The following is a 27,424-nucleotide window of genomic DNA, read 5'->3' as shown; positions in this document are numbered from 1 at the left end:
TATGGTTCTTGAAATCTGAGTTACGGAGCAACAAGGAACACAGCCTCCCTCTAGTCCGCCATCTTGTATCACTCTCCCCCATGGGTCTTAACAACTGCTTAGTTCACCTCTAGGAAAAAAGCCTTCTAGGCATAGACTGCTGTAACACCCCACAGTATCCCTGGGATGCATCCTGTCTGGGATGAACAAAGGGCAGGGCCATGCCAGGTGGTGGGAGGAGCACTCCAAAGCAAAACATTGAAGGTAGTGGCCCCAGGATGGACACCAGAAGTTCTGAGAGCAAGCGCCATGTCTGATTGGAAGGTAGCCATGTCAGCAGTCCCCCCAAACACCTACCCAACCTAGGTGTTCCCGGAACAGCAAATGGCACACCTGCCACTTTACCACCCTCACACTGAGCTGCCTACCACCCCCTGGTCAGACACAGATGGAGAAACAGGCGCAGAGAGGCTGAGGACTCTGGTCTGCTGACTGCCCTACCTCCACTGCTTCCCAGAGCTGGTGACTGGAAGCGATACAGCCTGGCCTGCAGTGGGGAGAGTCAACAGAGGGCTCCAGGCACCAGGGCCTCTGGCCCAGGAGTCCTGGACACTTGGGTAGAACTCAGAAATTTGGGATCATGGACACATTGGATGCCATGCCTGTAGGGACATGGTCTGTCCTCCCATCTGCCTGGGCTGCTCATGGGATTTGCCTGATAAGGTAGGGCCCCTACCTACCTAGAAGCTAGGAGCAGGAGGCCTCGCCACCATGGACTGGCACCGTCTCAGTTCCCTATTCACAGTCCATTTGGCCCCACCAGCAGTTGCTGACTTTGCTGTGCTAGCCATCTGGAGTGTCCAGCTTGAAGACAAGCCCTCACTTGGAAAATGGTAGGGGCAGAGGTATAAGAGCCATTGTTAAATGAGGTTCCCAGAGAGCTGCTGAGAAGGGCTACCAGGTGGGCAGGAGCAGGGCCCAGGTCCACTCAGAGCTTACCTGAAGTATGTCTCTGGAGAAAAGAAGGCCTGGGATCCTCCTGGAGACCCCAGCATGTCCTACCAGAATGGGGGTCCCTTGTTCCCAGCAACTGTGCAGTGGCCTAGTCCTGGGACTTGCCCATGCTAGGCCTCTCAAGGTGGGTGTCTCTGGTCAGCTTCCGATGCTGCACAGAGCCACTGCTTGAGTCTTTCAAGTCTTGATCAGAGGCAAGGTTCAGGCTTAGCAGGTTTGAGTGGTGAGCCAAAGGCCCAGAGGTCTGGGATCAGCCGGGGCCCCAACTATTCTGTTTACCTGAGGTTCTGTTCTTTTATTTAGTTATGTTGGTATTGAGGATTAAACCCAGGGACACTTAACCACTGAGCCACATCCCCAGCCCTTTTTTATATTTTATTTAGAGACAGGGTCTAGCTGAGTTGCTAAGTGCCTCACTAAGTTGCTCATCCTCCTGCCTCAGACTCCCAAGCCGCTGGTATCACAGGTGTGCACCACCTCACCCAGCTGAGGTTCTGTTCTTTGACCCAGGTGTGTGTGGCCCACGAAGTGGGTGGTCTTAGTAAGACATGAGCTTAGGACCAGAACCTCTTGTGACTCACATCAGGCTCACAGAGTGCCCACCTGAGAACCCCAGCTCTGATGGCATCTGGGTCTCATTTACTATTGCTGACCCTAGAGCCTGCAAGTGTTGGGCCCCATGCCAACCTGAGGAAAACACTGGGCTGCTTCAGCAGATGTCAGCCACCCCCAACCCCACCGGCTGTCTTGTGGCAGCAGCTCAGGACTTCACTAGCACAGTGCCTCAGAACACTGGATGACCAGAGATGCACCTGTTCTGTCCCTCCTCACACGGCCACCATCTCAACAGTACCAAGATGACTGCTCGGGTTCTCTTCTTTCTCCCACAAGAGAACAGGCCTTGTCCCTGCCCTCCCTTCACCTCCACAGTCTGGCTCAGGAAAGCGAGGTAACAGGACCCTCTACCATCTGTCAACAGGCACACCACAGCTTCAGCTGCTTCTGTGGCTGGGAGGCCACAGGACACATACCACTCTGCAGGCTGGGTCACTGGCCTCTGGCCAGGGAGCCACCCAGTTGGTTGAGGGAAGAGGCTGGGGAGGGAAAGGGTCCACAGCCACTGAGAGCTCACTCCCAACTCCCAGCATCTCCAGGCCTGTCACAGGAGAGCATCCATTAGTGCCCCCTTAGTTCCCTGCCCAGGCAGCCTGTTGGCCTGGAGTGGAGGTAGCTCCCAACCCTAGGGTGCCCTGGTGTGGACTGCCTAATCCTCAGCCTGGGGCTGAAATTCCAGGCAGAGGGAGGAGGCCTTTCCAGAGCATCACAGGACAGACCAATCTGTTACCTCAGCACTCGGGAAGCCAGAGTCTCCTGACTGCCGAGAGTGCCAGCCTCCCTTCAGGACAGGTATCCCTGTGAAGCATGTGGAGTCCGGCTCACTCGCCTCCCAGGACCACGACCCTGCCCCTCAAGGTTCTACTGGGGTGGGTTCAGGCTTTCTGCTGTAAATCGCTCCCTAACGCCCAGCGGTAAAACTCCATCATCCAGCCACAGAATGGACCACAAAAAGCAGCCTCTCCTGAGGTCCAGGTAGGCCATCCTTCTGGTCTCCCTCTTCTGCCAGATCCCTGGCATTCGCAGATACCTTCGGCCACACCTACTGGCTGCAGCTTCTGCTCCATGCCCACTGACAGCTATCCTGCTGCAGAGGACAGAGGGCCAAGCCGCCTGGGGCAGGCCCGGAGCCCGGTCCCCACCCCGGCTCCGCAGCAGCCGACCCCCGGCCCGGGCGCCCGGGTCCCCGACCTCAGCTCCGCAGCAGCCGACCCCCGGCCCGGGCGCCCGGGTCCCCGACCTCAGCTCCGCAGCAGCCGACCCCCGGCCCGGGCGCCCGGGTCCCCCGACCTCAGCTCCGCAGCAGTCGATCCTCGCCGTGGGCGCAGCCGACGCCCTCCGTGGGACCTGGGCCCGGCCGGCGCCGGCGCGAGTCCGCAGCGCGCGGGCGAAGCTCCCGGCCTGCCTCGCGCGCCGCGCGGCCCTCTGGGAGCCCGAACCGGCGCACTCGCGGCGTCGCGTGCGCCCTGACGCACGTCGCCACGGGCGCCACGCTCGGAGGCGGTGCAGGGAGGCCGGCGGGCGGGCGCTCGGCGGCTGAGGCGCGCGAGGCCGGCGGGGCGGCGCGGCCGGCGGCGAGGGCGCGCGTGGCGCTCGGGGGAGCCGGGGGTCCTCGCGCCGCCCGGCCGCGGGCGCGGAGGAGGCGCCGCCGGCGCGCGGAGGTGAGTCCACGGGCGGCCGGTCGCGCGGGGCCTGGCGGCGCGGGTCGCTCGTGGGGCCCGCGCGGACGCGGCGGCGGCCTCGGCTCCGGGCCGTCCTTGAGTGCCCTCTTTCCTCGACCGGGCACGAGGACGCATCGCGGGCCCCGGCCATTGGCACTACGGGGCGACCGCGGGAGTGCGCGCGAAGGGCGCCCCGAGTGCCCGCGGCCACCCGCGCCGCCGCCTCTCTGTTCCCCGCGGGCTTTGGTGATGGCGGGTCGGTTAGAGGGCCCCGGCGCCCACTCCGGGCCTGACGGGGAAGCCCGGCGTGCGGTCGGGCGACCCTGGCCGGGCGGGCTCCCAGGGTCCCTTGGAGCCTGGAGTTTGGCCGGACGCAGCTAGCCAGACCCGGAAGCAGCCGTGAGGCCAGGAACCCAAGACCAGGCCTGGGTGATCCCTGGGAGCCTGCGGGCCTGCGCTCCTCCCGAGGGCTCCCCCTGCCCCGGGCCGAAGGCTGCGGAAGTGAGTCACTGTTGTGGAGCGTGCCCATGGCCAGGGGTAGTCCTGCCTGTCCAGCTCTGAGTGACTTTCTAAATGCAAAGAGTGGCAAGAACTAGTGTTCCCTGGCAGGGCATGGACAGGGGCAGCCAAGGCTTTGTAGCTCAGCAAGGGAGGTGGGTCTTGCAGGAAGCCTGGTTCTGGCCCCGACCCTACATCTCTGTGAAAGCTTCTGCCTATACCCTGGGGAACCCTCTGCTGCTCCACACAAGGAAGACAGGCTTTGCCTGATGATGATGATGATGGAAGCCCCTGTGTGTCAGACCCTGCCTACATCAAGCTCCTTCTTGCTCCTTCCCAGGCAGTAGGGCAGCACTCTGATAACTCCTGTCTTACAGGTGGGGAAACTGAGAGTGAGGGACAGCAGTTGCTGGCAGGAGAAGGGTAGAGGGAACTGAAGCTCCAGGTCTCTGATTCACAAAGGCGACCTTTCAGCCTCCTTGTTTTACTACCTCATGGAGGAAAGGTTCCACTGCCTTGAAAACCTCCAGAAACCATGCAGTTCACGAGCTGGTTTGTGAAGAGCCTGAAGGAAGGCAGCCATCCTCATGGCCATTCAGACAGAGAAGCCCCAGGTACAGCCCTCTGGCTTTCAGTGGTCTCTGCTCACTGCACCAGGTATGGACAGGTACTGAGAAGTCAAATGATAATAAGTGGAAACAATTTGGGCTCTTTGAAAAACACATCCACAGAAACAGGCATACTGATGACTTGCCACTTCCACTCTTATTCTGACCTGGTGGGCCATCTTGAACTGTAAGGCACAGCTGTGGAATTGATCTGTCTTTTCATCACACATGCAGGCTCTGAGATCTGTCCTGGGTCCTCTGAGGGGGCTCTCCTGTCCTGTTGGATTGCCACACCTCCTTAGGACCTTCTGGTACCCTCTTCACATCCTCTAGGGCACTTGATACAGTGGGAGCATCCTGAGGTGCAGTGTGGTGTGTTCTCCGCACTGCCTGCCCCAGCCTAACTCATCTGACTTCTCAGCAAGGATGCAGGCCCTACCACTGTGCCTTGCTGTGCAGAGCCATCGACCCCTATGCCTTGTCCTGCCAAGAGAGCCCAGAAGGTCAGGCTCCAGTGTTGTTCTGGCTTCCTGCACAGGGTTCTGCTGGCAGCATTAATACTTCACACATCTCCCCTTCTGGGTGCAAGCACTCAGAGTGGGAACCTATTTCTGTTTCTCAGCAGGCTCCATACCCGCCTATGTCCAGCCCTGCACTGAACAGGTGGCCAGTGAGCATCCTCGGTCAGCTGTTCATATAAGCAGCTCTAGGTCACTTGGATTCTGAAGTCTGGGGTGGGGAGTGATTCCTGTAACCTCACAGTCCTTTTGGAAATGGGGAAGGAGTGGTGGAGTCTAAGGAGTGGACTTATTGGCTTGTGACTCTTGCACGTCACAAAAAGGAGCCAGAGAAGGCTGTGGGTAGACTAGGCTGGGCTTGGAGACCTATTAAGCCACAGTTTTGTCACTCCATGGGTCTCTGCATGGTGCCACCAGGACAGGGCCTGCTGCCAGGCCCTTGTGCAGGGAATGGGAACTGTGGAAGGACAGAGAGGCACCCTAGCCCGGTGCAAAAACCAGGAAGGCCACATAACCCCGGGCAGTCCTGCTCTCCCTTTGCACTGTTCTGCATGGGTGTCCGGTGATGTGAACATCCCTCCTACAAGGCTCACCAAGCGCTGGGGCAAACTTGCTCAAGTCTGTGTCATGAAACCAAGTGGGACATGTGCACTGGGCTCCCCACTCCCGTCCTGACAAACACACTGTCACAGTTTTGCTGCCCCCATTTCCACCTCCATAGTGACCAGACTGGAGGATGTGTCTGTACAGGTCTTCAGGGTATTAGGAGGAAAACAAGTCAATAACTGCTGTTTGAAGATGTCAGCGTAACTACATTCATGGTAGACAGCCCTTGCAGCTTCCAGCTCCTCTGGGAAAGCAACATGCTTTACTGCAGAGGGAATTTCTCCTTATACCCTCCTCTATTTTTCTTGAAAAGTTGCCCTTTGGAATTAGGCAGGTTGAACCTCTGGGACTTTCTACAACTTGTCCAATCCTGCCCCCATACCCTTTTAATGGGAAAGACAGCAAATTCTGGAGTTTTTTAGAATCTCTGCCTTTCTGGGGAGATAGTTATGGAGAAGCCGGAACTTGCTGAGGAAGTGCCAAGAGACCTGATGGAACAGGATTCCATATTCCCACAGTTCCCTGTCTGCCTGCCTGTCTTTGGGGCCATTGGATGACTTGGGTACCCCTAAGATTTCTGCTCTGATACCAGTGGGGTGGGTCACTAGGGCACCCAGGCCAGGGCTGTCCTTCCACCATTGACAAGAAATATGAAGGTACCAAAAAACAAGGGTGTAGCCAGGTATAGTGGCACATGTGTGTAATCCCAGCAGCTCCAGAGGCTGAGACAGTTGAGGCCAACCTCAGTCACAGCCACCTGTGAATTCCTGTCTCAAAAAGGGATGCTTCACATGTGTCAAGCCCAGTGTTCAGCCCCCAGCACCATATACACACAAATGGAGTGCTTGTCCTGTACACTTTTTCCCTGTTAAAAATATTATTCCACATTAAACAACATTGAACTTGTGAACTGAAATCCTAAGCACGTGCTTGTTTCCCTAACAATATCATTTGAAAAGCATGTTTTTCACAATGCATAAATAAGGCATGTCTTAAGACAAAAAGACACGCAGTGACCACCTCCAGATCCCTATCCTGAGCTTCTCAGGTCACCCATCTCATCCCGTACTGCAGAAGGCCAGGGTCTCATGGGGGGAGATCTTAGAGCTGCTCTGAACAGGCCCACAGCTAGAGCCCCAGTGCTGTTATATGTCTCACTGATCCTGCGGTGTCAAGTCCTGATTTTCTTCCCAAGCTAGTGACTGGAACTTGAGGAGAGATGCCCCTGTAGCATGTGGTGGAAAGCTTCTGCCTGGGAGGGTGAGGGGCAGGGCATGCTTTCTTCCCAAGTTTGTTGGCAGGAGGTGCATCCTGCTTTATTCCCGTAAGTAGAAGTTTTCACTCAGAACTCCGTGTTAGGGTTAGCTTCTCCAGGGTCAGCAGCATCCTGCCTGCTCTGGTGGGAGGGTGGTTGGCCATATCCTGTTGCTGTTCACATGACAGCAATAGCTGAGGCCAGTGCAGGAGGGTACAGGGTGCCCAGGAAGGACAGGGTTGGGATACATGAGTCCCTTCCCACCACAGCAACCCCTCCATGGTGATCAGGTGCTGAGACAGACTTGAGGTTGGGGTTTCAGTTGCCCTGAGCCCTGCCACCACCTGGGCACCTTTTCCTAGTGGTGCATAGGAAGCCCAAGCTCCCTCCCCAACTGGTGTTGTTCTATGGCACTGCCCCCTGCCCCTGGATTCTTACCAAGGGCTTTCCTTGTAGCAGAACCAGGTTGAGGGAAGTCAAGACAGGATTTTGAAACAGTTCCCTCTACCATCCTGGCTGCTCTGGATTGGCCACAGGCCTTTATGACTAGACAGGTCAGGGACCTCAGACCAGGGCAATGAGAAGCCAGCTAAACCCATGCTGCCCCAAGCCCCTGATCTACTTCAGTTTGTGGAACAGATGGAGTTCTTAAAGGGAAAGGGCCCTGGTCCATGTGTGCTGTAGTATAACAGTGAAACCTTCCGAATGGTTCTGGGCCACGTGATCAGTCAGGAACCAATTCCCGGACTCTGGCCTGTGCATATAACACCCAAAGACCGTGTTCAGCACTCCCAGGCCAGAGTCCAGACCCTTCTAGGAGGAGTGTGCTGGCCAGAGGGAAGTTGGTGTCTGTTGTCTTGGTGGATTCAGCTCCCAAATGCTGTGGTTTGTTATGGGATTGTTTGGGCTATAGAACTGTTTGTGGAACAGTAGGGTTGGGGTGCTGTGAGGACCCCTCTCTGGCAGGTGCCTTGAACTCCTCATTCAGCCCCTGGCTCCAGAATCCCTCCAGAAGTACTGCTGTGCCCTGACAGATTCTGTTTCTCTCCATGTTTTGGGACCCTCCCTTAAGAAAGTCATGCTACCGAGACTGGGGCCCTGGTCTTGTCACTCAAGATACCATGAGGGCAGACCTGGTGGAACCTTGCTCTCTTGGGTATCTCCTGCTACCTGGGGTGTCTCCCTGTGCCCTGCCCCCAGATCGAACTCCTTCTGTGTACCCAGTAGAGATGCCGGAGCAGAGCTGGTGGGGAGCACGTGCATACCCCCTCCCCTGGCCAGGGAGCTGCTGACATCCCTGTGGGGGGACCTCTCCACTTGTTCCCATGGAATTCCATCCTGCCGGTTCTCCTGGGGGTAAGAGGTCACAGTCGAGTTCTCCCCTGGAGTGGGTCCTGGCCTGGTTTCCTAGGGGATGAGAGGGCATGTCATTCCCTGTCCTTGGTACTTATCCCTTACAAGGCAAAAGCTTTATTTCCTCTAGCTGTTTCTGAAATTGACCTTGGTACCAGTTGTCCCTAGACTGTGGGAAACTCAGAACATCATCCCAGGCAGCAACTCACTCTTGGCATCACATCAGACCTGGGGTCCTCCTGGTCTGGTGGGTGTAATTCTGGGGTAGGGTGGACTCCCTCCCTGGCCTTTGCTGGATGCCATCCCCATATTGTTCTGGGAACGAGGTGTTCCAACTTTGGGGAGCAGTCCCAGGCAGAAGGTTCTATCACTCTACTTTGGCTACTGCAGTGGGGGCCCCTGGGCTTGGGGCAAAGGACAGGCAGAGAACTGGTAGCCTCACTTCCATACTTCCTTGAAACCAGATCTCAGCTGCTGCTCCATTTAAACTAGGGCAGTGGTTCCCAAATGAAAGCCATGGAGGAACTGACTGGTTGGTCTCAGGGTGAGGCTGGTGCAGGGCCCAGTTTTGCTAATGGAGTCTACCTGGCCTTGAGAATAAGCATCTCTTCCTCAGCACGGAGGCCAGGGGTGGCCCCCATATTGTTGCTTCTCTGACTTTTGCAAAGTATTTAAATCACAGCCGTGTGAAACCGAGCCACCCTGCAGGGGCCTCTGAGCATCACTGGTTGCCATGGCCAAGCACCTAAACAGCCTGGTACACAGCAGAGGCCATTGGTGTTTGCCAGGCACCCAAACACATGAAGGACCAAACACCTGGGGCACTTGCCCAAGCGGCAACCTTTGCCTATGGCCCTACAGGAGTGGGTGGCTCTGGGAAAGGCAGCTCAGGCCTGTCACCTAGGGGAGGGGCTATGTTCTACTCTGTGTGAGACCCTTATGCTCCTGTTACATCTAGGGGAACAGACTGGGCAGCACTACTTTGTAAAATATCCCACTCTCTCCCCAGATTATTCAGTGTGGAGCCATGGTGGGGGTCTGTGCACTCCTTGGGATCTGCCTCATAAACCCACGCATATCTGCTGGTGCCCCAGTCCCTTTGCCTGAAAATTGTCATTCCCCGGTGTCCTTGGGCAAGTGGGATGGGACTACAGAGGTGACCACCACCCATTTAGAAGGATGGCCAGAGCCAGAGGAGCAGTCAGCTCAGGCAGGGCTCCATGTCTCTGGGACTGCTAGGCTCCCTGTGCCTGTGGAGCCCTGAGTGTGGTTCTTAACTAACTCCCTGAAGGAGGGCTGTGGAGCATTTACACAGAATCGGGACCAACAGCTGTATCCCAGGAGGCAAGCAGAGAGATGGTGTTTTGTTTGTTTTGGTGATATTGGGAATTGAACCCAGGGCCTCACTCTGAGCTACTGAGCTACAGCCCCAGCCCTTTTTATTTATTTTTGATACAGGCATTGGCCAAGTTAAACTGGCCTTGAAACTTGCAGTCCTCCTGCCTCAGTCCCCTGAATTGCGGGGAGTATAGGCATGTACCATCACACCTAGCAAGGGGAGTGGGTTTTAAGAGGAGCATTGATACCAGCTTCCTGTGGTCCCACTGTGAGGCTGGGACATTAGGCCAGTGCAAGGCTAACAGCTGCTCCTGAGAAGACATGACCTTGCCCCATACGTCTCAGGATCACAGGGTGACGGTGGGCCTTTCCCAGCCAGGGCAGTCTCTTTACCACCCCTCATGGGGACTCTTCCCTGGCAGCAGGTGGGGAGATGGTTGGAATCATGTCATCCCTGGAGATCTCTGAGTGTCTCAGAAAGCCACCTCCAGGGCTCTGTAGCAGATTCGCTTTACCCTGCCATTTCTCTTTCTTCCCTTACTTTTTTGGTATTGGGGAATCAAGTTCTGGGGGCACTCATCTCTTTTTTGTTTGATTGTTTCATTTTTTTAAAGTTGTCAATGGACCTTTATTTTATTTATTTGTATGTGGTGCTGACACTGAGCTACAACCCCAGCCCACTATCTGTTTTATATATATATTATACATTGGGAATTGAACCCAGGAGTATTTAACCATTGAGCCACGTTGCCAGCCCTTTTTATTTTTTTATTTTGAGACAGACACTTGCTAAGTTGCTGAGGCTGACTTTGAACTTGTGATCTTCTTGCCTCAGCCTCTCAGGCTTCTGGGACTACAGGTGTGGGGCACTGTACTTCTGAGCTACATTCGTAGGCCCTTTTTATTTTATTTTGAGGCAGGGTCTTGCTGAGTTACTGAGGCTGGTCTTGAAATTTTGATCCTCCTACCTCAGCCTCCGAAGTTGCTGTGATTACAGACATGCACCAACCCACCTGGCCTCTTTGTTCCTGTTCTTCTGAGTACTCAGCAAGAGGAGACTATGTTGCCCTTGTCCTCCAAGAGAGCTACCCAACACCCACACTGATAGGCCTCCTTGCCTGACCCCCCAGGAAATTCAACCCAGACTGGATCCACTTCTGGAGGGTATCCTGTGAACTCAGGGGCGGAGTTCAGGCTGGAGTGCTTCCCTGTACTGGTGGACACCATCTTTGCCCCAGGCCTGCTAGGGGAACAGGTGGGGACTTGTGGGGTTTGTACTTCTAGCAACACACATGGTCTCAGATGGCACTTTGGTGTCTTCCTCAAGGGCAGGGGCATATGGTGCCCCTCAAGGCAAGCAGATAGCCTCTGAGATACACAGTTTTTTGCATTCGTAGTGAATGTGGGCAAGACCCACCAGCTTAGAACCGAGTGGTGAGCAGTTTCTTCCAGTGGGTATGGCTACCACTCACCATCAGCTCAGGGCTTGACTACAAGAGGGGAGCACCAGAAATACCAGGGCAGCTCAGGCGGGGTAGGAGTGCTTACTGGTGTGGACTGATGCTGGGCACCTGGCCAGACTTCCCCCAGCGGTGGCAGCCTCAGGAACCGAGGCCCACTGCTGTGCTTGCTTGCATGCTGCCCCATTCAGAAACCACCAGCACAAGTGGGCTCTGCATCCCAAGAGGTGGCATGTCCACGTTAAGAAGAGCTGAACAGCAGTCCAGAGAGCTTGACTGGAGAAAGGGTACTCAGTATCTCGATGCCCCGTAAGATGATTTCATGCTGACAGGATAGCATCCTAGATATGCTGAATGAAGTTCTCGCCACCCACGGGTGGCTTGTAGGGAATCTGAATCTCTGCAGCTTTGCTCTGGCCTGGGCTGCCCAAGGCTTCCCTAGGGGATAGAGAGGAAGCACTGGTTTTGGGAACAGATGGTCTCTGAAAGGAGTATAGTCAACACCTAAACAAATGAACTGGCCTCTACCAGTGTGACTGTTTGGGGACACTGAAGTTTGAATTTCACTTAATTTTCACCTCCTATAAAGTGTTGTTTTCCTTTTGATTTTTCCAGCCAGTTAAAAATGTCAGCATTGTTATTGTTCTGCTGGCAGTCTGAATTTGACCCTCAAGCCGTGGTCTGCAGCCCTGTTCTGCACCAGTGTGCTCAGTGCCTGGTTTGCCGTGGGGGAGGCCTAAGCAGCCACAGGACTGTGGGCGCCCACCCCACCCAATTCCCCAGCCCCTTGGGAGAAGCAGCCCCTCACGCTCTGAGGGAGATGGCGGTCAGGCGGACATTATCACTGCACAGGGAGCTTGGCTGACTCTGATTGAAGCCCTGTGGCTTGGAGGTGTCTGGGAGGGGCTGGGCCCAGGACTGCAGACTCTCCCTAGCATCGTGCTGACTCAAAGGCGCCATGCTGCCTGTCTGCCTGCCACACAGGAGGAGCTCCTACCTGGGCCACCCCTAGGCTACCCATGCACAAAGGATACTTTGTGTAGTGCCTTGTTTACCCCCCAGCTGCACCCTGACCAACTTTGGTGTCCCCAGGATTTATGCAGAAGCCAGGAAAAAGACTGTTGGCATATAACAGCAGGCCCAGGGGCGGGGACCACTGGGGCCAAGCCAGGCTGTTGTTGGTCAACCCAGTCAAAGGCAGGCTGGATGCCCAGCTTGACCCAGAGCTCTGTGGCCCAGGCACTACATGTGTGTCAGCCTCAGAAGGTCCTCCTGTCCCGGGGTTGACCTGAGACTGTATTTGGTTTCAACCCCGCTTAGCCAGGGGGCATAAGATGGCCTCTCCTACAGTGCAGGTAGTTCACCTGCTGAGGTCCCATCCAGGCTTCCTCCTGGTCACCCCTCAGGTAAGTCTCTCTGGAGGAGAGACGGGGCTAGCCCTGCCCTCAGCCTTGGTCATCCTTGGGTTCTTGTCTTTTCTCTGGGACTGGGGCTATGTGGGTTTGTGTGGCCAGCTGCTGTCCTTCCTATAACCTCTTGAGGTCTCCATGTGCCCTTCTCTGAGGCCTGGATTGACCCTGTCAGTTCCCTCCTTTTCCTTTGGTTAGCCATCCTCATGGTCTGACCCCTATCACAAGACAAAGCCAGCCGTGTGAGCCCTTTTCTAACTAAGGAGTAGAACCCCTTAGAAAACCAGAGACAAGTGATTGGGGGATTGTTTGTGTTTTAAGGAGCAGGGAGAGGTGACATACTGGGACTCTAATATGCTCTGAGCTGGAGGATGGAGGGCTGCTTCAGCTCCATAAGGTGCTGGCCTTTGGCCCCTGACCCCCACCCCTTGTGGGACCTGCTCTGGGCAGGTCCTGTGGTGTTGAATATTCAGAGTGGGGCCCAGGCTTCTGCATCTGACTCTCCCCACACTCAGAGCCACTTGGCATGCTGGGAAATCCTCCTAGGACCTAGGGCTTCATCTGTAAATCACAGTCTCTTTTCTCTCTATTTCTCTCTCTGTGTTTATTTTTGTTGTTGTGTCACTGACCAGCCGGCTACCCTGTCTCTGGCGTGGGCACTCTCCTCTCTCCATGCTCCCGTTCGCATGCCACCGGCCAAAGGTGACCAGGCCTGGCTTTCAGCGTGGCCGCTGTCAGAGGGGCCATGGGGAGCTCCGCCTCCTCCCTGGCCACTGAGACGGAGTCAGACCACGGCTTCCCCCGGGGGCCACCATACCCAGGGCCCCCGGCAGCGGCTGGCTGGTGTAGGAGTGGCCCTGGGGGACCTGTCTGGGGGAGTGCCCTGGTTGCCAGGCAGCATCCACGCCCCCGGGCCCGAAGGTAAGAAGGTGGGGAGGGGCTGCCCCACAAGGGTCTCAGGCAGGAGGCCTCTTTTTCAGGTGTCCCTCGTTGGCAGAGGCACATGCTCAGAGATGGGGTCTTCGTCTCTCAGGTCTTGGGCACCTTGCTTCTGAAGGCCATGAGTAACCAGGCTCTGGGTTGTCTCCTCCCTGGACTCAGCAGGTTTGGGGCCCTCCTGGGCCTGGGCCAGGGTGTGCTGCTGCAGCCCACTGTAGCCCACTGTTGGGCACTTCTTTCTGTCTGCACTGTGAACACTGTCTGGAAGTCAGGTGCAATGGCCACACCTCTAACCCAGCAACTTGGGAGGCTGAGGCAGGAGGATCATAAGTTCAAGTCTGGCCTCAGCAGCTTAGCAAGACCCTGTCTCAAAATTAAAATAAAAAATAAGGGCTGGAGAAGTAGCTCAGTGGTAGAGTGACCCTGAGTTCAATACCCAGTACAAAAAAAGGAAAAAGAAAAACGCTGGGCTGGGGAGATAACTCAGTTGGTAGAGTGCTTGCCTCTCAAGCACAAGGCCCTGGGTTCAATCCCCAACACTGGAAAAAAAAAAAAAAAAAAAAAAAAGAGTCTCCTGGAGACCAGCTTGGGCTATAGAGGCTGCAGACCCTGAGACTGGCTCACACCAGGAGTTCCGGCTTGCTTCCCATGGACAAGGGGCTGCATCCTGCCTGTGGTGCTGCGGCTCCAGCATCAGGGCACAGTGGCAGACTTTCGCCTGGTGCTCACCAGACTGGAGGTTTCGAGCCTTGGGGTTGACATCCAGTAGCTTCATTCTCCTGGGAGCCCAGGTCTGCATTCCGGGATCACACATCCTTGTCCCTCAGTCTGAGGCAACTGCCATGCAGTGCCTGGCTGTGATTCCCACGGACAACTCATTCACCTGCCTGACATTTGTGGGCACAGGAGGGGATGGGCCCTGAGCTATGGGCAGTAGGCGGAGAACTGGCCCCCTGGGTTAGCTTTGGCACTGAAGTCTGAGCTCCTGGCAGACCAGGAATCTGAGGGGGTGCTGGAGGGGGTCAGTGAGGCTTCAGGGGAGTGTTTTGTCTAAGGCTTACCCTAGTTGGTGGGAGCTTCAGGTACAGAGGGAGAACAGGAGCAGAGCAGGTAGTCAGTGACCAGGCCTGGTGGCTACAGGTGGGCACAGCAGTGCTTCTCTTGCACAAGAAGGCATTGGAGCATGTCCTCAGTTCCTCTGTCTGTATCACAGGTGCTGGGGAGCAATCTATACTTTTTATTTTATCCCGTGCAGTGCTGGGAATCAAACCCAGGGTCCTACTGAGCTACATTCCCAGCCCCTCATACATATTTAATAAGGAGAACTTACATGGATCCATCTGTTAAGTGTGGGGTTCATTTTCAGTCAGTGCATAGCTTTGTGCAGACATTCTCACAAGCCAGTTTCAGCATCTCTGCCCCTGAAAGTGGTCCTGTTTGCAGTCACCCCCAAGTCTGTCCCCACACCTCAGACAGCTACTGACAGGCTACCTGTCCGTAGGTCTCGTCTTTTCCAGAAATGCTGCATGTGGGAGTCGTGCAGCATGTGGCCTTGCGTCTGGCTGCTTCCCTCAGCATGATGTCCTCAGACACCACCTGGCAGCACAGAGCAGAGTCTGTCCTTCCGCTGAGTAGTTGTCTCTCTTAAGCATAGCCCACTTTTGTTTCTGCTCATGGACACTTGGGTTATTTCCACTTGACTTTTATGCACAGTGCTGCTGTGGACATTTGTGTTGAAGTTTGTGTGTGGACAAGTTATTTTCCTTGCCTTTGGTAGATTCTTACAGTGGAATTACCAGGACTGATGATGAGTTTATGGACCTTTCTGAGAAACTGCCACACTGCTGGCATTTCCCTATTTTGTACAGTGCTCTCGTTGGGTCAGTCTCTTTTTTATTCTAACCACCCAAGAGGGTGTGTGGTGTTCTTATTTCCCTAGTGGCTAATGATGTTGAGTATCTTCTCATGTTTCCATCTGTCCACCTATGTGTTTGTATTTGCATGCACGTGTCCTGAGAGACATTGTTAGGAGTAGAACCCCTGATCCTGGGTTGCAGCTGGACTGCATCATCTGTCGCATCATCAGGGCAGCACCCTAGCAGTGAGCATCACCATACACTTGCTGCATTGGTGGGTGACTTTGCTGCTTCCCTTTTTTATTAAGTTCATGTGTGTGCCGATAAAAATTCAAAGTTTTTTTGAAGTTCAAGTTTTTAAATCTGTTTTTCAAGTCATGTATACAAATTTTATTTTAACATGGTTCTTTTCTTCATAGAAATTTCACACATTCAAACCTGCTTGTGGTGGCATATGCCTGTAATCCCAGTAACTCGGGAAGCTGAAGCAGGAGGATCCCAAGTTCAAAGCCAGCTTCAGCAATTTAGCAAGACCCTGTCTCAGAATAAAAAAGGGCTAGAGATGTGGCTCAGCAGTTAAGTGCCCCTGGGTTCAATCCCCTGTACCAAAAAAAAGAATTTCCACACATTCAGTTCATATATAAGCATCATAGAGAAATGTAGAGAAAGGCATTTTCTCCCCTGTCCATTTTCCAGAGGGAGGGGGTCTCTCAGCCCCTTCTTCATGCACCCCAGGGCCATAGTTGAGAGCTTAGGAAGGCTGTCCAGGTTGGACTTCAGGCAGCCTCAACCCTCATGCTCCCTGGGCACTGCCACCGCAGTTGTCCTAGGGCCCTGTCTTCCCCTGAACTGTCAGGAAAATGATGGAGGCCATGGTTCTGCCCACTGTAGGAAAGGCCAAAACCCCAGACCGGCACCCAAGGTGTTGACCCTACAGTGTGCCCCAGGTACTGCCAAGGCTGTGCCAAGAGCATGAGTGTGTTGCTGTGAAACTTTGGGTTCTGGTGTGAAGGGTCACTCACAGTGCCCAAAGATGCACCCCTATCCCCTTACTCACCCTGACCTCCACCAGACACCTCCCTGAGGGCCAGTGCCCCCAGACAAGCTGTTCCCACACACACTGCAGGGAGACCTGGATCTTAGGCCCACATCTGCCACGGGGAGTAGCAGCCCCAAGGCAGATCAGGAGGAAGTGCCGTTAAAGATCTTGAGGAATCCATAGATATGCTGGCTGGAGAGGGCAATGTGGGGAGCTGGACACAGCAATGGTGGAAAAGCAGGCATTGCCACTGCACTGTGACTGCCCTACAGAACCCCTTCCCACGCTTGGATGTGCACATCTGTATGGGCAGCAAAGCAAAGGCATGGGAGTCTGGCAGACACTCCCAGCTCTGATAGGACACCAGTAGGCCAGGAAAGGCTCTGGGCGGAAACTGGCACAAGTGGCAACTCCTGACATCTCTGAGGAAGTACACTTGGGCACATTGCCTTCTTGAGTAAATCTCAATGCCCCAGGAAGGCAGGCACTGTCCCCCACCCCCACCCCGTTGTCCCTTGTAAGGATGAGGAGGTGAGTCACAGACCACCTAAGCCTGAGAGAGCCAAGTGTGCAGGTCTCTCCTCTAACTGGGGTACCTGTGTCCAGGGTCTTACCCCAGTGCTTAACCACTGAGCAACTGGTTCAGGCATTGGCCACCTAGATACAAAGATGAGGACACACCCAGGAAGGCCAATCAGGCTGGACTATGGTCAGCCTAAGGTAGAGCAACCTGCCCTTGTCCCCCCTGAGAGTGTTGGGTGGAAACCCCCAGGGCAGAATCCACCATAAACCCAAATGGAGAGCCATCAAACCAAGCCTGGTGCCCTTGGAGAATTGGCAATGTCACTCAGTGGGCCGCACAGCTGGGCAGGAGCATCTGTCTCAGTGTGGCGTGCTGAGCCAGCTGCCCTGGAAGCCCAACTCCAGAGATCAGATGACTTTGACTAAGGCCCTGTGAGTGGAACGCCAGCCTCACTTAGCTCTTCCTGCATGTACCCAGCATGTGCAGCCTCCAGTTGCTCCAAGCACTCATTTCCTGGTTATGTCAGATTTTGTACACCTTCCTCAGCTGGAACTGAATGTTGACAAGGAACTAGGGGCAAAACAGATGTTCTGTTTTGATTTTTCTGGCAGTTGCCTCAGTTTCCTTTACTTGTTAAGCAGTTTACTATGAGGTTGAATTTGCTTCTGTGTTCTCCAGCAGCAGGTGCCTCAAGTCTGAGCTTGTGTGCTGTCTGATCTGGGAGCATTTTATATTGAGAATTTTGAAGAGCCCTTTTAACTTCTTTTTTGTTTTGAAACAGGGTCTTGCTAAGTTGCCAAGGCTCCCCTGAAACTTGCAGTGTCCCTGCCTCAGCCACTGAAGTGACAGGTTGATGCGGGCTTTTACTTTTAGGTTTTGGTGGTATTAGTAGTATCCTACTAATGCTACATGGATTTCAGGTCTTTAAGTCCTTGGGCTCCTCCCAGACCCTCCAAAATGGAGAGTAGCCCTAAGTGACAGGCACTAGAGCAACTAAGCGGAGGAAAGCGAAGGCTGGGGCCCATCAGTTTCTCCTGGCTATTATGCTGGCCCTGAGTCCTTTCCATCTTGGCCCATGTCACAAAGAAGGGGTCAGCCAGAGAGATGCCCTCAGAGCCCCTGGTTCTGACAGGCCGCCTCCCAGCCACAAACAGGCCACTGCATTCTATTCTGGCCAACTTGCCCTGTTTTCATTTAAACCTTTCCAAACTGGATGGATCTTCCTGACTCAGCTTATCTTCCAGGACAGCTCTGATGCCTGTCGTATCCTCCCAGCTACTGGCCAGACCAGTAGGCACCATGCCTTGGATGTAACTGGGCTCTGGCCGTGCCAGCCAGCTCCCAGGGGTACAGAGACTTGACCCCCACACCATTGTTTTTGAAGATTTTTCCGCAGTCTATGCTAACCAGGGACCGAGGGCCAAGACACCTTGCCCTGGGAGTCATGGGGGGTTCAAGCCCTGCATCAACTTGTCTTCTCTCTGGAGGCTCCTCCTGAGGAGTGTGTTGCAAAGGGTCAACCCCACATAGGCCCTTGCTGCCCACCTTGGTTATGCTCCAAGTGGGTGTGCAGGTGGAGCCAGTCGTCTGTGCACTTGTGCACCTGCTTCTGTGTGGGCCCTGGGCTGCACTGTTTTGCCTCAACCATGAGCCTTTTCTCTAAGGAAGGCAAGGGACAGATTTGCTTATCTCCAGGCAGGCTTTTGGTGTTTCTGAGCATAGAAGCCCAGGTCAAAGTGGACTCCCTGACCTGGGCTCTGAACCTGGCCAAGTGTACCCTATCTGCTTCAGGGCTCTGTGGAACCCTTTCTGTCCACTAGGGTCCTGCACACTACACGATGTACAAGGACAACCAAGTGCCTCTGCCATGTGAAGCCAAGCACGCCCCCACCTACCTTTCTTGCCAGATCTATGCCTGCACAGGAAGGCAGCTTCAGAGTCCTCTGGGCTCTGGGAAACAATTGCATTGCTAGGGGAATATTTTTGTTTTGTATTTCTGAACAGGTAAATTTTCTTTATTCCTGAATGGAAAGGGTTAGAAGCTTCATGCCTCACGCCTGTACCTCACTATAAACAATAATTGATTTTCCTGCAGGCAGAACAGCTAGTCAGTTTAAGAGACATTGTGAAATGTGGAGACCCTCTCACTCTGGCTCAGCCCCACCTTACCCCCAACCCTGGACCTGGTGAGGCCCTGGAGGAGCTGTGGTGCATTGTGTCTACCTTGCCTTGGGCCCCAGTGCCTCCTTTTCCACCCAGGGGGAGCAGGGACCTGGCCTGGGGGGCAAGCGGTGAGGCCAGGGATTCAGGAACCCTCCGAGCACAGGGAGTTGCATTCAGGGCTGCAGGCAGCCTCCCTCTGCCTTCTAAGGTCTGCATCTGGTTCCAAGGCCTCGGGAGAGGGAATGCCCTGTCCTCAGGACAGTGTTAGGTACAGGCCTCCCTCTCCAGGCCCACACAGCTCTGTCCTGCGGCCTCAGCTGTGCTTGAACAACCCTCTCCAGCAGACTTCATACAACCCTCCAACCCCCGTACCTATCACTGCCATGCCAAAGGACACGGGGGCCAGAGGTCTTAGACCCTCCATCTCTGTCCACAGCTCCTCTACCCACCTGAGCTCTGGGCATTGTAGCTTAACCCTGCATTGACCACACTTCCCAGGTTGCCCGTTGTGCAGCCACAGGCAGGTGCCTCCCCCAGGACCATTCATCCTCTCTGGAGGGTGATGTCCTACCATCCATGGGGCATCATAATCACAGTCATCATGGGAGCCTCCCTGACCAGGGCCTTCCCTTGCAGCCACACACACTCGCCTGGGTCTATGGCCGCGGTTGGGGAGTGGTCCTGTGCTCGCTGCACCTTCCTGAACCCGGCTGGCCAGCGCCAGTGCTCCATCTGTGAGGCCCCCCGGCACAAACCCGACCTGGACCAGATCCTGCGGCTCAGCGTAGAGGAACAGAAGTGGCCCTGTGCCCGCTGCACATTCCGGAACTTCCTGGGCAAGGAGGCCTGTGAGGTGTGTGGCTTCACCCCAGAGCCTGTGCCTGGAGCATCCCTGCTGCCCATCATCAATGGGGTCCTGCCCAAGCCACCCACCATCCTGGTGGAGCCCAAAGGCAGCTGCAAGGAGGAGGCAGGCTCTGTGCGGACAGCAGGGCTGGTGGCCCTAGAGCCACCTGGAAGAAGCACCCAGGAAGAGAAGGAACAAGAAGACGAGGAGCGGGCAGAGCCTGGAAGCGGCTGGGCCTGCCAACGCTGCACACTGCACAACACGCCGGTGGCCAGCTCTTGCTCTGCCTGTGGGGGCCCCCGGAAACTGTCACTGCCCAGGATCCCCCCAGAGGCCCTGGTGGTTCCCGAGGTTGTGGCCCCTGCGGGCTTCCATGTAGTACCTGCTCCACCCCAGCCAGTCCTTCCTGGGGAAGGTGCTGAGGCTGACACTCCCTCCACCAGCCAAGGCCCAGCCTCCACTGACCAGGAGGCTCCCAGGGTACCACCTTTCAGCCCCTTCTCACCTACCCTGCAGAACAACCCTGTGCCCCGCAGCCGCCGAGAAGTGCCCCCCCAGCTGCAGCCACCAGTTCCTGAGGCTGCCCAGCCCTCGCCCTCCACTGGCTCCAAGGCCCCCCCCCAGGGCCCAAGCAGGGCCACATCTGCTGGGGCCTCACGCCTGGCAGAGCTGCTTTCAGGTCAGCGGCTGAGTGTGCTGGAGGAGGAGGTGGCCCCAGGGACCAGCCCTGCCCGCTGTGAGGCCTGCAGCCCCGCCCCAGGCAGTGATGTCATTGACCTGGCTGGGGATACTGTGCGCTACACACCCGCCAGCCCCTCCAGCCCCGACTTCACCACCTGGTCGTGTGCCAAGTGCACACTCAGGAACCCCACAGCCGCACCCAGGTGCACAGCATGTGGCTGCTCTAAGCTGCATGGCTTCCAGGAGCACAGTGAGCCCCTCGCCCACTGTCCCGACTGTGGGACTGACAGACCCGGCCCCTCTGCCCACAAGGCCGCCAGCCTCCTCTCTGAGCGTCCAGGCCAGTGGGCCTGCCCTGCCTGCACCTTGCTGAATGCACCCCGGGCCAAGCACTGTGCAGCCTGCCACACACCCCAGCTCCTGGTGGCCCGGCGCAGGGCTGTGGTGCCCTTGAAGCGCAGAGAGAGTATGCACGTGGAGAAGCGCCGGCAAACAGATGAGGGCGAGGCCAAGGCTCTCTGGGAGGACATCGTGGCCTTCTGCCGGGAGGTGAGAGGCCGCTTCTCCACCCTGCCCCCAACTTGAGCACATGCCTTCTCTCCCCAAGCCCCTTCACGCGTGTAAACCCACACAAAGGTAGGGTGCAGGCAGGGCTTCTCCAAGCAACGTGGAGACCCCAGTGAAACTGGAGGTCAGGACGCTGTGCGCTCTGCCTGTGTGCCTCAGAGGCTGAGCTGGAGTGGCGTTCTCTTCAGGTGGCTGGAAGACGAGCTGCCCTCCCTGTGCTCACACATGCTGTGACCCACCTGTCCCCAGCTGTGGCATCTGCCTTGTTTGTTGCATTCCCCATGCCCACTCAGGTCAGGGTGCTGAGCACTGAAGTCTGACAGGCCCCATGCCCTTGCTCTGGGGCTCTTCTGGGAGGGCAGACCTTGCCTCTGGCAGGTGGAGTGAGGCCATCCTGCCTGGCCTGATGTCCAGCCATGGTCCCTACAGAACAAGGTGAACTTTGTGGATGATAGCTTCCCCCCAGGGCCCGCGTCCGTGGGCTTCCCTGTGGGCGACAGCGTCCAGCAGCGCGTGAAACAGTGGCTGCGGCCCCACGAGATCAACTGCTCCGTCTTCAGGGACCACGGCACTGCATGGTCTGTCTTCCACACCCTGCGGCCCTCAGATATCCTGCAGGGGCTGCTTGGGAACTGCTGGTGAGGCTCTGGGGTCCTGGCGAGGGACAGTGGGCCCAAGGGAGGATGGTGAGGCCGATGGTCCTCCATGGTCACCTAGTGAGACTGCCTGACTTCACACACAGGTTCCTGAGTGCCCTGGCCGTGCTGGCTGAACGGCCCGACCTAGTTGAAAGGGTGATGGTCACACGCAGCCTGTGCGCAGAGGGTGCCTATCAGGTGCGGCTATGCAAGGATGGCACGTGGACTACAGTGCTAGTGGACGACATGCTGCCCTGTGATGAGGCCGGCTTCCTCCTCTTCTCGCAGGTGTGCAGTGGGTCTGGGTGGGAGGCTGACATACTCCTCTCCTTGCAGCTGGGTAGTGGGCCTGCGGGGGGGTGGGCTGAGGCAGGCCTTGTGACTCCAGCCCCTCCCCAGGCGCAGCGGAAGCAGCTGTGGGTGGCCCTCATCGAGAAGGCGCTGGCCAAGCTGCACGGCTCCTACTTTGCCCTCCAGGCAGGGCGCGCCATCGAAGGCCTGGCCACACTCACCGGCGCCCCCTGCGAGAGCCTGGCGCTGCAGGTCAGCTCCACTAACCCCCGCGAGGAGCCCGTTGACACTGACCTCATCTGGGCCAAAATGCTGAGTTCTAAGGAGGCTGGGTAAGAGGGGCGGGGCGCTGCCACAGCCTGCGGCATTGGGCGGAGAGGCGAGGCGAGCGGGGGGCAGCACCCTCTGAGAGGCACCTGCGACTCACACGGTGCTCCAACACAGGCTGGCCACGGCCTGGCCATGATCCGCCCCAGGTGGGGCTGGGCTGTGGGAAGAGCCCCGTGACAGTTGCCTTCTGCGTGGAGCTGGGGGTGCTAGCCCACAGGGCACCCGTGGGGGGTACTCGAGACTTGCCCTAACCTGGTCAGTGTGTGGCCTCCACCCCCAGGAGGCCTGTGGGAGGGTCCAGATTAGAGGACCTGCTGAAAAGCCCTTTGGCCTAGGAGAGGAGGCCCTGGGTACCAAGGCCCCTGCCTACCTCTTAGGGCCCTGAGCCACCCCGTGATCCCCTGTGCTCCCAACCTGCCCCAGCCCAGGCAGGGTGGAGGGCTGAGTCAGGACTTCCTGGGCACGTCTCATGTGGGTCCTGGGGACCCGTGTGCTCCGCAGGCAGGGAGGAGCCCCTTTCCATCAACCCTGCCGGTCCCGGTCAGCAGGAGCCCCTCTGCCCACACAGGTTCCTCATGGGTGCCTCCTGTGGTGGGGGCAACATGAAGGTGGACGATGCTGCCTATGAGAGTCTGGGCCTGCGCCCCCGCCATGCCTACTCTATCCTGGACGTCCGTGACGTCCAGGGCTCCAGGTAGGACCTGGCTGGCTGTGGGTGGCTGCAGTGCAGACATGGGTGGACATGGGTGGGAGTGTGGCGGACAGGCGTAGCCCTTAGCCCTGTGGTCCTCAGGCTCCTACGGCTGCGGAACCCCTGGGGCCGTTTCTCCTGGAATGGCAGCTGGTCAGACGAGTGGCCCCACTGGCCCGGGCACCTGCGGGGCGAGCTTATGCCACGTGGCAGCAGTGAGGGCGTGTTCTGGATGGAGTACAGTGACTTCATCAGGTACCTGGGCTGCCCGCCTGTCCTTTGGCTATGAGCACGGCCAGCTCTCTTGTTGCCCTGGGCAGGCAGCAGCTCGTCTGTGTCCTGGCCTTTGTAGGGGCTCTGAGCCACACCTCTGAACAGACCTGGGATCCAGGTCAGTAGGGCTCATGCTCTGTGCCATTCTGTCCAGGGATACCGGCCAGGACAAGTGCTTCCCTGCTGGGAGGACCTTTCTGGAATGAGGCTCTGGACACTGGTCTAAGAGATGCCAAGGGCTCCCAGGGTAGGGGTGACCACAGCTGCTGGAGGGCAGTGAGCTGGGAACCTGTGGGGTAGTTGCTGGGAATTGGGTACTGCATCCAGGAGCTGGGGCATGGGCATGCATCCTGCTCAGGGGGCCCGTCCTTGCCACCCAGGTACTTCGATTCCGTGGACATCTGCAAGGTGCACTCAGATTGGCAGGAGGCACGGGTGCAGGGCTGCTTCCCCAGCTCGGCCAGCGGGCCAGTGGGCGTGACAGCCCTCACAGTGCTGGAGCGAGCCTCGCTGGAGTTTGCCCTTTTCCAGGAGGGCAGCAGGTGGGCAGCAGGCAGGGGGCTCTGTCAGGATGGGTCCACGGCCACACTGCGCAAGGCCCCAGCTTGCCGTCTGCCACCATAGGCGTTCGGACGTGGGGGACAGCCACCTCCTGGATCTGTGCATCCTGGTGTTCCGGGCCACCTTCGGCAATGGTGGCCGCCTAAGCCTGGGCCGCCTCCTGGCCCACAGCAAGAGAGCAGTCAAGAAGTTTGTGAACTGTGACGTCATGCTGGAGCCGGGAGAGTATGCAGTGGTGTGCTGTGCCTTCAACCACTGGAGCCCCACGCCACCAGGGCCCCCCGCCATGCAGGGTAATGGTTCCCCATAGACCCCAGGCCCACACCCACCTTCCCTCCCTCAGACCCCCAAGGCCCACCCTGCAGGAGGGCTGCCAGCTCCCTCACGCATGACCCCCCACAGCCTCCAGCCCCTCCACGGGGGTCCCGCGAGGTGCCCCCGAGCCTCCTGGCCACGTGCTTGCGGTGTACAGCTCAAGGCTGGTCATGGTGGAGCCGGTAGAAGCACAGCCCACCACGCTGGCGGACGCCATCATCCTACTCACTGAGAGCCGGGGGGAGCGGCACGAGGTGGGTGGGGTCCCTGTGTGGTGGAGGGAGGCCCACACGGGGGGCGGCTGCCCATGCTGGCCTGTGTGCAGGGCCGCGAGGGCATGACCTGCTACTACCTGACGCACGGCTGGGCGGGGCTCATCGTGGTGGTGGAGAACCGGCACCCCAAGGCCTACCTGCACGTGCAGTGCGACTGCTCCGACAGCTTCAACGTGGTGTCCACGCGCGGCAGCCTGCGCACCCAGGACAGCGTGCCGCCCCTGCACAGGTGGGCACCCCCGGCCCTCCCCCACCCCCCGGGCCCCCAGTGGTCCTCACTGGCCCTCTCCCCCAGGCAGGTCCTGGTGATCCTGTCCCAGCTGGAAGGCAACGCTGGATTCTCCATCACGCACCGCCTGGCACACCGCAAGGCAGCCCAGGCCTTCCTCAGCGACTGGACAGCCTCCAGGGGCACCCATAGCCCCCCACTCACACCTGAGGTTGCTGGCCTACATGGGCCTCGGCCACTGTGACTGCTGCGTCCTGGGGCAGGGGCTATGTGGACTGCCCACTGCCCCTCACACGCACTTTATGAGGGAGACCCCAACAGAGGATGCTTGAACGAGAATCTCAGGACCCCACCTAGGGAGCCTCCAGCCTCAGGGCTCAGCTTCCCTTAGGCCCCCCACCCCTTCCCCTCCCAGCACCCTCAGGCCCCAGGCCAGGCCTCCCAGCTGCCAAGCAGAATACCTCGAACCAGGCAAGCTGCTTGCTGGCCCCTCTGACCTGCCACCTGGGGACAATTTCAGGTGGCCAGGGCCAAACTGGGGCTGCCCCTTCATGGTGAGTGTGGGGTCTCCAAACAGGGAGAGGCAACCAAAAGCTCTGTTCACAAAACCAAATCTGGGGTCAGGACCCCAGACCCCATGGAAAGTCGGGACCACCCCCCTATGGGGCTCAAGGTCTGCAGCTCCCCCCACAGCCAAGCTCCCCGCCTCAAGAAGGCGAGCAGGGGTCCCTGGAGCCCTGGCATTTGAGCAGCACATCCCAGGAGGCAGGTCCCCAGTGGCCATGGGCCGGGGCTCAGGGTTGGAGGGGTCCCTGACCAGCTGTCCCTCCTGTGACACTATGCAATTCCTGGAGCACCTGCCAGGATCGAAGCCATGACGGGCAGCAGGTCAGGGCACCAGGCCAGTCCTGCTGTCTGGCGAGGTGTTCCATCCTCAGAACCCTGACCATGGCCAGGTGGGCCAGGGTCCGGCAGAGCCCTGCACCAGCCCCATCCCATGGCCTCAGCCCAGCTGATCACAGGCACAGCAGGGCGCAGCTGCTGCCCACAGAAGCCCAGGGAGCTGAGCTGCCGAGCTGCCTACCTGCTGGGTGTCCCCCCAGCTGCGTTTTGAGGCCAGAGTTCTCATCTGCTGCGGGGACACAAGTCCAGCTCCCTGGGTCCCCTGCCCGGCCACCACTGTCCTGCAGCTCCCGGGCAGCAGGCAGCCTGCCTGCCCACGGCCCTTGCATCCCATGGGGGTCGTGGGTTTTTACACCTAGAGAAACATTCCCCTCTTCCCCCAGGCCTCCTTTACTCTGAGCTGTGAATATTTTTAACCCTGTAAATATGGCCAGCTCTTTGGACGCACAGGCTATTTTATCAGCTGTCAGTCCCTTCCCTGTTCCGAGGACTCCGTGGGCGGTTTCCACTCAGGCTCCAAGGACCAAATAAAAGCATTTTGTTTTGTAAGGGAGCCTTCTGTCTCGTCACCCTCCCGGGGTCCAGGCCCTACAGGAAGGGGCTGTTCCAGGGGCTGGCAGATGGGATCTCTGCTGCTGGAGCTGTGCTGAGGGCCAGTGGCGCCTGTGCCATGGCCACTCCTTCCTGCCCCGGGTCAACCTCAGGTGAGCCTCCGAGTGGTGGGGCAGCCAGGCAGATGCTCCGCAGGAAGGACCAGGTGTCCAGCTGGGCAGGGGCTGGGCCCCTGGCAGACGAGATGGCCCGTGTGAGTGGCTCCGCTGTGTTCAGGGCCCTGTCTCAACCCATCAGTCAGCAGGCAGGAGCAGATGGAGGGGGGCAGAGTGGGACAGCACCTCCTGCCCTGCAGTTGCTTCCTCATCCCTCCTGGCCTCCTGGTGTCACAGGTGACGCTGAGCCACTCAGCCTCTCTGGCCAGCAGCCCAGGCCCCTTCGGGGACTGGAGGACACCCCTGGGCAGAGCGGGGGCTGGGAGCGTGCGGCCAGAGCGCTCGTGTAAGAGGCCTGTCACAGGCCAGCCCATCGAATGTGAAAGCAATTAAAGCCACCAGCAGTGTTCGCTCCGGGCGGGCCTCAGGCGGCGGGGCAGCTGCCACAGCACATCTCACCTCGCGCCCACAGGCCGCCTTGCCCCTCGCGTCTGCGCACCGGGCTGGACCTGGCTCACCTGCAAATCTGGCCAGAGCTGCCTCTATCCACCCCTAAGGCCCTGGGGCGGCCTAGGACCCTGGCTCCTCACAAGGCCCCTGTCATCTGCCCTGCCTGTACCCACCTGCCTCTGGCCTCTGCCCTCTGCAGCCTGCAGCCCTGGGACAGCCCAAGAAAGAGGCCCAGACTGGGAGATGACTGCCCGTGCCAGGCAGGGTGTCCCAGCAGGCCAGCAGCCACACACCCGCCCCTCTGACCGGCCCTCTCCTCCCTTTGGATCCCAGCATGCAGGGGGTGTGAACCCGGGTGCCCCAGAGGAGTGGGGACACTAGCAGGCGAGACTCCTAGGCCAGTGTTGGGCAGGCAGGGGCTGCCAGGGCTTGGTGCGAGTCGGGACAGCGTCCTGGAGGAGGAGGTTGTGTGTGGAGAGGTGGGGAGCAGCCGGGCAAGCCCCAGGAGCGGGCCTGCACACTGCCCCATCAGCAGGCCGGATGGGTGCTCTCGGCCACCACGGGAGTACCTGGTGCCCAAGCCAGCCTGCAGACTGTGGGATGGACTGGCCCTAGAGGGGCTCACACAGCCCAAGTGAGGAACGGACAGGACTGGCCACCGAAGCAGGGAGTGGATGCCAGGGGTGTTGGGGGCCCTGCCTGACTGCCCCCACCCCTGGGTCCTCCAGCCCTCTCCCCCTCCACTCTGCCCTGTCCCCACCTTGCTCCCGACGTCCTGGCTGCCAGACCCTGTGCCCAGCCCTCTCCTGGCCCTTGCTGTTGGTGCAGTGTG

The 27,424-nt window shown here is 57.9% G+C and overlaps 1 protein-coding gene across 8 annotated transcripts; it reads left to right on the top strand.

The window, feature by feature from the left end:
* Positions 1–3,174: 3,174 nt before the first annotated feature.
* Positions 3,175–25,984, top strand: Capn15 (calpain 15). 8 transcript variants are annotated; one of them, XM_047533568.1, is made up of 13 exons: positions 3,212–3,269; positions 12,947–13,235; positions 19,471–20,911; positions 21,359–21,567; positions 21,672–21,855; positions 21,967–22,190; positions 22,757–22,882; positions 22,967–23,134; positions 23,533–23,694; positions 23,777–24,006; positions 24,116–24,282; positions 24,354–24,532; positions 24,599–25,984. In XM_047533568.1, the coding sequence occupies exons 2-13, from the start codon at positions 13,060–13,062 to the stop codon at positions 24,774–24,776; spliced, it is 3,444 nt and encodes a 1,147-aa protein (XP_047389524.1). In that variant the 5' UTR covers positions 3,212–3,269; positions 12,947–13,059; the 3' UTR covers positions 24,777–25,984. The 8 variants fall into 8 exon arrangements, with proteins under 8 accessions (XP_047389530.1, XP_047389524.1, XP_047389527.1 ...); XM_047533571.1 differs by having other exon boundaries at positions 21,956–22,110; positions 22,982–23,134; XM_047533570.1 differs by having other exon boundaries at positions 21,956–22,110.
* The last annotated feature ends 1,440 nt before the right edge of the window (positions 25,985–27,424 follow it).

The sequence above is a fragment of the Sciurus carolinensis genome, chromosome 18 (genome assembly GCF_902686445.1).
Source record: "Sciurus carolinensis chromosome 18, mSciCar1.2, whole genome shotgun sequence".
NCBI lineage: Eukaryota > Metazoa > Chordata > Mammalia > Rodentia > Sciuridae > Sciurus > Sciurus carolinensis.
The sequence above is the reverse complement of the archived record's forward strand: the minus strand, read 5'-3'. Positions and strand labels throughout refer to the sequence as shown.

What these genes read in the sequence shown, in the direction of transcription:
- Capn15 (XM_047533568.1), top strand. Translation starts at nt 13,060, where the DNA reads ATGGGGAGCTCCGCCTCCTCCCTGGCCACTGAGACGGAGTCAGACCAC. An exon ending in TCGTGGCCTTCTGCCGGGAG is followed by an intron (nt 20,912 to 21,358) that starts GTGAGAGGCCGC and finishes TGGTCCCTACAG; the next exon opens with AACAAGGTGAACTTTGTGGA. An exon ending in CTTTTCCAGGAGGGCAGCAG is followed by an intron (nt 23,695 to 23,776) that starts GTGGGCAGCAGG and finishes CTGCCACCATAG; the next exon opens with GCGTTCGGACGTGGGGGACA.